General features: G+C 36.6%; 2 protein-coding genes across 3 annotated transcripts in view; one reads left to right on the top strand and one right to left on the bottom strand.

Annotated features, from left to right (window-relative positions):
* Positions 1-24: 24 nt before the first annotated feature.
* Positions 25-11,865, top strand: part of LOC117600066 (cell adhesion molecule Dscam1) — a 150,657-nt gene continuing 138,816 nt past the window's right edge. The window contains exon 1 of the mRNA XM_034315023.2: positions 25-163. The gene's annotated coding sequence lies outside the window, so the exon portion shown is untranslated. The remainder of the gene's footprint in view (positions 164-11,865) is intronic.
* Positions 516-7,371, bottom strand: LOC117600072 (solute carrier family 41 member 3). Of its 2 annotated transcripts, none has more exons than XM_034315051.2 (9): positions 6,959-7,371; positions 5,782-5,892; positions 5,370-5,645; positions 4,286-4,440; positions 3,495-3,828; positions 2,938-3,232; positions 2,638-2,843; positions 2,387-2,535; positions 516-2,312 (listed from the first exon to the last, which is right to left on the bottom strand). In XM_034315051.2, exons 3-9 carry the CDS (start codon positions 5,641-5,643, stop codon positions 2,136-2,138), a joined length of 1,590 nt encoding a protein of 529 aa, XP_034170942.2. In that variant the 5' UTR covers positions 5,644-5,645; positions 5,782-5,892; positions 6,959-7,371; the 3' UTR covers positions 516-2,135. The 2 variants fall into 2 exon arrangements, with proteins under 2 accessions (XP_034170942.2, XP_034170941.2); XM_034315050.2 differs by having other exon boundaries at positions 517-2,312; positions 4,286-4,560; positions 6,959-7,369.

Here is an 11,865-nt window from a genome sequence, read left to right as displayed (position 1 = left end):
TTTATTGATATTAATACGTGATATTTTGTACTGTGATAAACGTTTTAGTACAAAGTGATGTGATTCTATAAGATACCATCGCGAATTTGTTCCTATCTACGTCTTTTGGGTCCACAAGGATGTCACCTTGGTGCTTCACGAGGTCTGCAATTCTGCCCAAAATGTAAGTAAGCTTCCAACACATATTTTAGACGTATTTGTAAGTGTATTTTACGATCATATGAAAATATTAGTTTATTAATAGTTGTGTGGTTTATGTAAATGCATGTGATAAATCATTATATCGGATGCGTCTGTACTATAATCAGAATTATACTCTGAAAAATGTTATGTATATATGAAGTGTTTATACTTTGAGGAGCTTAATATTCGTTGCTTCGTAACGTAAATAGCATAAAAGAACAAAAAAATTCATAAATTATGTGTCAATGCTGGTTTCGCGGGCTTTTTTACGTTTTGACGTAATGGCGGCATGTAAGACACGTAAGGTACACATACACTAGATATAGAACAACAGTTTCATTCTAGGAAAACCTTGTTTATTTACGTGTAGGAGTGTTATATAATAATTGGTATTCAATATTCTTACTTATTTATTATCTACTTTACATAACCGCATTGAAATGTAAGCATGAATGCCATAACCTGAAGTGTGGCATTGCTTGGTTTTACAAACAAAACTTTAATTTTCATGATAAGAGTGTTACGTCAATACATTGTTACATTAACGAATATATAATGTAACATGTAGTTGTGTATTTTGTTAGAACAGTGTATAATTAGTATTATATAATGATCAGTTCAGAAATATTTATAATTGGTTAACTTAGAATAGGTTATAATTTTGTTTTTGCATATACATTATATTGTTATTTGTAGATAAAGTTTTTTTATTTTTTTTTCTAATTCGATCAGAGTTCTATATAGTATAATGAAACGTGCTATAAATGGGACTATCGAATACTGATTATTTCAGTCTTGTTTAATATAATTGCAACTTTGGTGTTTGTTCTGAAGTAAGCACTAATATAAAGTTGCAAAGTTCTATTCAAGCAATGTAATCATTCACAAATTTCTATAGCACTACTTAAAGAATTAAAAACACTATGTATTTAATATCCTTTATTTTGTGAACAAGTAATTTGCTTAAATTGTTTTGTGTTACTTATGATAGTATACAGACCACGCATTAAAAAAGCAGTCATCGCATGTAATATACATCATTGTTGAAGCATGTAATGTACATAATTTTAATAATTTAAAATACTTCTATGATATCATTATGTTAGTTAACAGTTTAGAGAAAGAGAAGTACTCTTTCAATCTATGTAACACTAGTAACTCTATGCTGCTTTGTGGTTCTAGTGCCATAAAAAAATTCATCTAAATTTCTACCACCGATAAAAGTTTTTGAAATTAATTCTATTTACAACTATCAAATGTCGTCTATTTTATATCATAATTCAAACTTCATATTCGGCTCTCCTATCTTCATTTTATAACACAATTATTATTATTAATCAGCGTTAAAATACTGATTAGGTCTTCTGCTTGTACACGATAATACGATAAATTGTACACAATGCACGCGAACAGATTAAAATACTTTAGTAAGTTCTATTATTTCGTAAGCGGTGCACGGTACAATTGAAAATTAAGAAAACGGTTTAAAAGAAACTGTTACGTTTCATGACTAAAGAATCGTTAATCGATACGTTCATCGTTGACTTGTTCTTTCGTATAATTACTATTGCACGATCGTTAGAGGGTTATATCAGTGGATTACATCATAACGTGAGTCGTTTGCTCGAACTAATTAGTTACGTTAGAATCAGTGTCATTGTACTTCGTTCTTTCCATTAGAGTATCTTTCAAGAACAACGATATATTCTTTCAATCTATCATGTTCGATCCGCTTGACACAATTAATTAACGCGGTTAATATACCATTAAGATGTTGTCTTTAACGAAGTAAAAGAAATCCGTACTCTCCTCTATGATTATTTCTATAAAATACTCCGTTAATTAATCTTCCACCTTTTTTCGTCTCTTTCTTTTGTATTCGCTTTGTTTTTTACGAAAGTGACGCACGTAACATTCGACAGGCAACATTTATTTGCCAATCTAGCTGCCTTTTACTTGCCGTATTGTTGATGTATAGTTATTAGGAACCAGAATGCCAAGGCGAGGAACACCGTTCCCGACAAATCACCCAGAGCGGTCAGATACGGGATGGCCGAGTTGTCCGGGTCGATTTTGTATCGCCACATAGCGTGAATAATGATATGCGCTACGTAAAGCAGCACCATAACCTGAGAAATAAACATTAGCTTTTTTTATAACCATTCGAGCCTTTCACTTTTTCGATACGAGCTCTAATACAAACCTGGAGAACAGCAACAAATATGTAGGAGATCACGAAGTATACGTTTACCGTGGAGGTACCTTGCCTGAGATAATCAGCTACAAAGATGAAGATCGTTTCGCCGAAAATCGCCATGCAAATAAGTATTCTGGCCGTTTTCGCATACGGTGCTAGAGAAACGAAACCGGGATCGTTATTATGCAATCCGTTATGGTAAACGCGAAAAAAAATGCGTGGAACGATGGAACATTAGTTAGCCTTGCATCACTTACAGCCTTTAAACAGCGCCTTCCACGGGGCAATGAACATTTTCGAATGTGGCGGTAAAATTCCCATGATAGACGTCTGATGTAACGTGGTTGAGATTCGAGATGCTTGTACGGAAACTAAATTACCACCGATTCCGTTTATGATGGGTTGAAAGATCACGAATCCCTCGAACTCGTCGATCACTTGATCGAGCACCAAACCACCGAATCTGAGTCAGAGTAGAAACATTAATATACAGCCTATCAGTTTAATAGTCTACCGATTAGCGAGTTACTTAGTTAGATAATTATTTACGTACTAACCCACTGATACATAGGGCGGATAAAACTGGAACCCATCCAGAGGTTAAAACATTTCTGGTGTATTTGTTCTTGAGGACCACGTAGATCCAAAATGGTAAAATTAAAAGATAACAGCCGATTACAACGTATAAAAGCCAAGGTTGCATTGTCATTCTTTCGAAAAACGCTGAAGCGATCCTCGATAGGACAGTAATTGATACCACGTCTCCAAATGACGCTGCCAAGGGCGTAGCCAAATTGTCAGGGTTCATTTTACATCGATACGATATCATGATGACGGCGATCATTACGAAATCTGTTGAAAAGAATATTAATGAAGGTAACCACCAGCCATATAAGACACTATGATATTCATGTAAAACATGAGTGGAGATATAAAGTCGTAATAAATACCAAGTTGCTTCTTTTATCGCGTTTCTTCCTTGTGTAATTACATTTAATGATCAATTACCAATGTAAAGCAACATACGAATGATCGTTTAAACAAATTGATTCGATTCGATTGATCGTGTTTGCAAGTTCGAGGTAACTACTATAGTATAGTTATAAAGGAATACCTAAAATAAAACATGAACTGGTGGCGGTGCATACACTGGAGGCCATTAGCAATAGAGAATTGTTCCAATTGAAGATGTACTCTGAACCTTCCGTTATGGCGTTGACGACGATCGCGAAAATCGAGACCAAAATGGCCGCGACGATCGCTTGAATCTGTACCAATGCGATGTTACCGATAATCATTTTTACTATTTCCCGGAAACAGTGCATATTGCCGAGGTTTGCTTGGGTGGACAAACGAGATGCCAGACACATGTCGAGATTGCCCTTCAATCCTAACAGAGGTGGCACTAGAATGAACAATTGGGAAATGGCACGAAATACTGGCCAGTCCTAAAACATAGATAACATTCAATTAAAGAGGATCCTTCCTTGGGCTATTCTTACGAAAGCAACGTAACCAGGAATGCAAGTTATGATTCAAGAATTTCTACATCGCCGGAAACCGATAAAATCTATCCTCTTCAATGTTTGTAATTGAATAACGAAACCGGGTTTGGGAGGGTGTTTACGAGAGTATAACCGTGTTGTTTCTAGAGCATCGTATTTCATTTTTTGCGACAGATACACCGCACAATCGTAAATAAAAAATAAAAAGAGACGCTACCGTGGCGTTTTAACATTATCTTCAGACAATAAGAGTAAAGTGCGCGATCGATAAGAGACGGCGCACGGAAAAATACATGATTTACGATTGTTTTATGGAATTTTAATTCTAACGACCACCGATAACGAGTTTAAAAGGACGCGTGTTCGGGTGTCGGCTTTATGAAAAATTATTATAACGTACCTTGACTTCCGCTTGAACGAGGCCCGCTCCGATCGTACCTATCCCGGCGATGAAGAAAGGCACGGCGACTTGTAGAGTGGTCTGATACCATCTTTCGTTTCGGAACACGTTGTTGCCAAAGCCATCCGAGTTATTACGAAAGTCAGGATCAGGATCTGAATTTTCGACGGAAGAGATCGTCACTAGGGAACTTCCACTGGAAAGTGATCCACCACCGGGATTGGGCGGTGACATGTCCGTTTTGTTCTTTTGTCCGTTAGGGTTTTTCAGACCCGCTACCGAGAAACCAATACATCTCACATTCTACCGTACCACGCATCGACAGCATTTAATTAACATTTAACAGAACGTCGCCGCGAATCAACGAATAAACCATCCGGTTATTACATTAATCACCCTATCTGTCAGAACTTTAGCACTCTGTTATCAATTTTTCTTTATCTATTAATTTTTCTTCTTTTGCGCTTTTAATTCTCATAAATAACGCTCCGTGAGTGCGTTGAATCCCGATGAATTTCGACACGTATGTGTTTTCGGTACCGTCTAACGGAGCGGAACGCTTCTTTGCTCTGACGGATAGTTGGAAAATAATGAGCGAGGTTATCGCGTTAGAACGATTGTTATTATTTATACATTGTCTTGCAAATACGCAACGCGCGATATTTCCTTATTGTGGTCGGCCCGGTGAAACGATACCCGGTGAATAAACGCGTGGTCGCAATTAATTAGAGCTCGTTATTATTATCAATCAGTTGAAAACGCGCAACTCGGTGAAAGATTTCGTTTCAATTCTACAGCCGTTGCAGTGGTTTAATAAAATTGCGGAAGAAAAGAACTTGCGCGTTATCACCGGTCATGACAATAGAACGCGCGAATACACATATCCTACCCTGTTTCACATTGAATCCTGTCTGTGTATAACAGTTGTGTACGGTTCGTGATCTCGGAACACGTGGTATACGATCGAACTTGATTGTATCGATACGAAAAATTCGCGAACGAAACGATCGTCCGCGATTATTATATATGTCAAGGCCGTTAGTCTACTTTGTAGCCTACATTGTGTGTTAATTAACTTGCTCACCTGCCACTTTCTTTACGACATCTGGCTCTGCCTTAATCTCGACCGACGTGTTCAGCTTGTTGTCGATACCCTTCTCGGAACAATCGAAGTCCAACGCATAATTATCCTTCCCGTTCGACATGTTGTGCCGTTCTATAGTAAACGCGTGATCCTTAACGCCCCTGTCCTTCTCTTTGTTTGCTAAATGCTTATTCTGATCCACGCTGTCATTTAACTTTATATCAGTCACGTTCAATAGTGTTGGTTCAGTCGCCGAGTCCGGAAAAGCGACCATACCTGTAATTTTTTCCGATGATTCGATCAAATGTGGCGTGGGTTGTGTTGTTTAGGAAACCGTACGACATGATTTACGCGAAAAAGAAGAAACAGAGAGAGAGAGAGTATTTTTGAATTGTTGGAATCGATTACATACCGAGTTCGATGCTGACGCACGATGTTATAGTATCCCCTTCGAAATTGGCAAAGTCCGGGATCGACCTGTGATACTTTCACGTCGGACCTGCCTATTTCGGTCAGCCTTGATCTGGTAAAAGTTAAAAATTCAATGGAATAGATTATTTATTAGCGAAAGGCTCAATGTTAACAGTTGTTAACGAGTAAAAAAGAAACAAAGACAAATCTTCGAGCGCAGAGACGATCTTCGATTAAGTTTTCTTTTGTCACATTGTAAGATCAATTTATTGCTTCTTCAGAGCTTATCAGGTAATTGTAAATCTCATTATTGAGAAGACAAGTATTTGATAAATAGATATCAATCAGGGTTATTCATTAATCGATATTACGCGAGAGTTTTCACGAATTTTTTAATCTTTCGATGTCGTTGCTCTTGACTTTTTAGTGTCTAGACATTTTGATAGGACGTGAAATATTATATACGAGATCAGCACAGTATCGTTAACAACAGGAGGAACTTGGTTCTTGTATTACTACTAATCGGAGTCCACGTGTCGTTGGATTTATATTACGCGCGTGCAGAAAACTGAAAAACGGTTGTGTAGCATTTTTAAGAGTCCCCCTCGGCTAGCGTTTCCCCTTTTCCTACGTGATCGTTTGTTTAATTTCACAGCGATTCTTTTTAATCCGATTATCGGATGTTACTTTATATCCGATTTTACTTTACCCCGGATAACGAGGATAAATTAACGTTTTCTGTTAGCTTACAAAAATTAATTCATTGTCAATAATATCGATCTACGAACACTTAACACCCGAATCGCGATAACAGTATCGGTATCGTATTTTTCGAACGATAATCAATCTCGCAAACACGAACATCGTACCTTTTTCGATATTAGAAACGTAACTACAATTTACGAATCATTTCTTTTGCCGTTTCACGTGGTACTAAACGTTCCTTCCGGTTAGAATGCATAGCTCCGTGTTATCCGACTACTCGTGATCGCCTTGAAAGGCAAACGATATTCATAAACGCGAAATAAGTCAGACCGAGAAAGAAAAAGACGACTAGTGACAATAAGCGGCACTTACGATTAGTTGTCGTTTTTGTCGCATAGTAATGTTTCAAAAAGAAAAATAAAAAAAAAAGAGGAAGAAGAAAAAAACGAACGCTTATCGTGGTTAATACTTACGTGGTGACAATATATTGAAGAATTTGCGCCAGCGTGTCGACGTTTCCTAGTAAAATCTTTATTGTTGCTTGATGGTCGATTAACCCTGCCACTTCTGATTCGTGCCTCTTCGATCCTTTACTCAAAGTCGCACTAAATTTCGTGGACGGTGTTATCGGGAGCGTAAAACGAAAATGTTATCCCGGTGGCTCGTGAAAGAACACTGTGATCGAGGATCGACCCAGGGTTTGATAAAAATCGTGTACGGGGAAGAACGCACAGGTCGCGTAATGGAAGAAGAATCGTTTCACACGGTAAACCCACCACTGTCGCGCGTACTCAACTGTTTGCCTCACGCGGTCGTGGATGACTGATAAAAGAAGCCTCAGGTCGTTTGGCGGTACTTCAGTTGCTTCATGTACATTCAGATGCGACGTGTTGCTGTCCAGGCACACGCACGTGCGCTATCTCGTACGACGATGGTGGGAGTGATTATTGTAAATGGATCGTAGATCGTAGATCATTAATTGATTCGCGACGTCGCGTCGCTGTCGAGGAATTTCCACTTGAATCTTGCTGCCAACAGCTCACTGCCCCTGGCACCCTTCATGTATTAACATTGGATCAGAGGTGTAATCTCGAATTTAGCGAAAACATTTCGTAACGAGATACACAGGGTAGGGTATTATAAAATGTCATCAATCTATTTCAGTTCCAGACACATTTAGAGATAGGTATTTTAATCTATTTCGAGTGGCAATAGGGGATCATTTCTTGAAATATTTTAAGACACCTTTTTTGTCCCTGTCTCTGTTTAATTAAGTGCTGGGAACACACTTTATTTACCTCATCGTCTAAATTACCAATGAAAGTAATAATGTTTCAACTGTTTCCAATTTTGAAGCATCGATATATCATTGAGAATTTTAATCGTATGCGTACATCAATTAGTACAAATAATTTATCTGACTGAGTCATTGTGCTGCTGTTTGATTTATCGTGCAACATATCTTATTCTTCGGCTCGTTTTCTCCCATTAATGGCAAATTCTTTTTTTCAATTATTTCTTATTGAGAGAAGTGATTCAGCGTGTAAAAGGATCACGCAATACTAGGAAGTCTATTTTTTCCATAGATTGAAAAGAAGCATTATTATTTTATTGTTTAAACCTTTATGTAATTAATGATCGAGACGAATTTATTCCCATTCGAGGATACAACGAGCGTAAACGATGTTGCATAAACGTAAGTCTGACTAGAAGACGGTCGTTTTCGAAGGTATTCCTTAACAATTGGTATGCCGTGCGTGCAATTACGCCAATCGAATGGGATTTACCTTCCTTCTTTTCAATGACGTCACTCCGGACGATTTACGAACGGGGAAGAACAAGCACGTGATGCGCATGATAATGGATAATATCGATCAGTAATTCGATAGATCGTATGGTTGAATGGTCCTACGATCTGTTAATTGCAGCGCGACAGCTTATCGGCTCTTATTAAAAGCAATTACTTTAAGTTAATTGCAGAACAAAACGGATAACGTCATATAATGGAATTGCGATCGCAATTAGTGCAAACTTTAACCAGACATTGTGTCGTTTGAAAAATGAAAAAGAAAACAAACAAAAACAATACACGAAAGACTTGTACTACTATCAGGCTGGGAGATCGATGATCTGTCACCAACTGTGGTTTTAATCATAATTGTTCTTACGGGCGAGTGCGTTCGCGGAATTGTTGTTATCCGAGAACGCTGATTCCATCTGAATCAAGATCTATCTGACTATCACCGACTTTAGTCAGCTACTAGATAATATTCAGTTGAATCATAAATGATTTCCGTTGTAAGCAGACAGTGATTATTTTTTGAAAAAACCCGTGCATTTTAGATAATATTTTTTGTATTTCGATAGTATCTACTAAATTCAAAATTGTTCGTTTTTTTTTTACTGTCCTCCAGGCTTGAAACCTATTATACCTACATCAATTTCATGAATTGCAAGAAAAATATAATTAACGCGGCGACTAACGCGTTCGTAGTTTCCAGATGTGGCTGATAATCGAATAACTTTGCTGACGTTTCTTTGGAAGCTATTGTTAACACATGCACAAATGCATTTTATTGTCCAACGCGTAGAAACAGAATTTATAAGCGGGTATTCTTAGGTATAAAATAGATAAAAATATACATATACTGATCGAATTGAGTATCCGCCTCCTTTTCGAAGTCGGATAAAAAGAATGAATATTGCAATATTTAAGTCTCGCACACTTGGACTTCATCTGCAATAGGGTAGATTTAAATGTCATGATTGTCGATTCGATTGAAACAATCTTATCGATTGATAGAGTGAAAAGTGTTTTCCGACAAAATACGAGGGTGTATTCTAAGATAAGAAACCAATACTGAAACACGGTAAAATTCTTAGAAGCTTTGTTACTGTAATAAACTTCATAAATTCCGTATCAATATCAGGCTTGTATCCGCGAACAAGGTCGATATTTTGAAATAAAAAAAAAAGAAAAATGACAATACTAGGTAATAAATTTTAACGATATCACCTGTCAATGACACGGAATCATTACCAAATAATAAACAGCCTACAATTACATCGACAAAATAAACACAACCCCAATTTCACGCGAACGATATTTGCTTATTTTTATATTATTTGCTTTTTTCTGATTTTTATCCCTGCATATTGCCAGGAAGAGTCTGGAACGGTCAGTGTAATAACAACTAACTGAGCGATCGAGCATACCGATCGAACGTTGATAAATAGATAATCATTGAGAAGCGAAGCGAACGATAAAATCTTCCATGTCGCTGACATTCGACACATTTCGCTAATCTGAATACTACAATGTAAACAAGCATTTACAGCAAATTTATTGGCGGCTATAAAACGGACTGAATCTCTTCTGCGATTTCAGTGTGCTCTGATCAACATTATAAAACGTATTATGAGATATTTGACGAGCAGCGATTTTCCATCGGCTTATTGCATTCGTTCTTTCTTCTTCTTTTTTTTTTTTTTTTTTTTGTATTTTAAGAATACGTAAGTCAGTGACTTTTCTTGCGGTTATCTTGACACGATATCGCGATAAGTCTTTCGCGAAAGAAGGTTTTTAAACGTTCCGTTATATTAAACTTTTCTACCGTTCATTTGTAATATCTGTGACGTAAATGTTATTTTATATTTGCATTGCGTGTCAAGTGGCTGAAATGATTAACAGCGAGATAAAGGTTAGCACGGCCAAGAAATTCAATTTTCTAAATGTCAACGTTTTTAACAATTTTTTTTACACGCGAAATATAGTTGTGCCAATTTTCCATGCAAATGGCATCGCGTTATCACGTTGAATAATTACATCGAGTCGAGGAAAACCACGTCCCATTCTTTTGGTATTACGAAGTAACGAAGGTGTACGCGCGATTTACCTAGTTAGAATTCCAAAGAAATAATCCTGACATACTTGTTGCCTTATGTCCGTATTTTTCGCAGAAAAAACGAATCTTACGGATTAATTTTCCTGATGGGTTTTCCTCGCGGATGAACGCGGTTTCTTTTCTACTTGTCATTCTATTCGCGCATTTTCAATTCGACATTTCATTTGACAGGTGGATGTACGACAGCGATTGTATCAGAACTTAAAGTTTCCTTAAAGCCGGGTTTACACGCTCGCGCATTTGCACAAACAGATTTACACAAATAATATGAAATGATAACCCTGTTTACCAGTACAATTTGATTTGCCGAGTAATTTCGCCTGGGTGAACTGCAGAATTAACAGTATCTCCTTTATTGTTCTACGAGTCATTAAACTGGTTAAAATTGCATCGGCTCATTTATGTTGTTTGTGTAATTAAAAAAGAGCGGAAAAAAAATTGTGCAAAAGTTGATTATCAAAAGAATTATATACGTATAAGAGTCTTTACAGAGTTCGTTACATACATTATCAGTTTTCAAATTATAATTAGTATGTAGTAAGTGGATAAAAAAATGTTGGTGCAAAATGTTCCGCATCAAAGTCACGAATACACGATAAAATGTTAATAGAATTTTATAGCATTTATTGAAAATACTAATTTTCTTATTCTGTTAGTACCAAAATGTGGATGCGTTGAACTTGAATATCTCTTTACACGTTCGGTTATTTCAATTCAAAATTTTTGCATTGCGCGAATACCAAAATTTCTATTTACACATGACGATCTGTTTGTACTAATCATTTTGTGCGTACCGAATGGTCATGTAAACTCAGAATAAGATTTTATCTGACAAGCTATCGTCCTTTAAAATTCGACCTCGAGACGAATACTTACGACCGACATTGAATCTACTGTATATTGAATGTTCTGTTTTCTGCATATTAACATACACCGATAAAGGGTATTGCGTTACCGTGGAAAACGTTGTTCGTATGATTGGATAACTTTCGTCGATCATCGAATTCACGATCGAAATCGCGACACGCGTGACGCAAATGATCCTGATTCTTGATCTTTGATTCTCATTGGTGATCATCGTATTGGTCTTGTATGTGATACTTGTAATTTATCAGAAGCTTTATCGCGAACGTTCTTGATTGAAATTCCATTTCTTCGATAAGTACCGATAAAAATATTATCATGTGGGTTAAGTACTGTATCGTATTATAATAGTACGAATTATATAGCTTTGTGTCGAAATTGATCCCGTCAAATTTTCTGTTATTTATTTTCTTTTTTTAATCTACTGACAATCGTTTGATGTTCAATTTTCTGAACACTTTCTAAATTTACGATCTCAATCCTTAAAGTAACAAAACAGACAAGATTAAACACCTAATTGGAATTGGATTTTTCTTCGTGAGCTTATAATCGCTTAATGAAATGTACACGTACGCGTAACAAGTATCAATTTTAATTTCAAATAGGAAATT

The sequence above is a fragment of the Osmia lignaria genome, chromosome 15 (genome assembly GCF_051020975.1).
Source record: "Osmia lignaria lignaria isolate PbOS001 chromosome 15, iyOsmLign1, whole genome shotgun sequence".
NCBI classification, from domain to species: domain Eukaryota; kingdom Metazoa; phylum Arthropoda; class Insecta; order Hymenoptera; family Megachilidae; genus Osmia; species Osmia lignaria.
This window is presented reverse-complemented; position numbering and strand designations above follow the sequence as displayed.

Coding starts and splice junctions, on each gene's coding strand:
- LOC117600072 (XM_034315050.2), bottom strand. CDS start 5,643: ATGGTCGCTTTTCCGGACTCGGCGACTGAACCAACACTATTGAACGTG. Junction 4,561..5,369: donor TGTCGTAAAGAAAGTGGCAG/GTGAGCAAGTTA, acceptor GTTTCTCGGTAG/CGGGTCTGAAAAACCCTAAC. Junction 2,313..2,386: donor TATTTGTTGCTGTTCTCCAG/GTTTGTATTAGA, acceptor TTTATTTCTCAG/GTTATGGTGCTGCTTTACGT.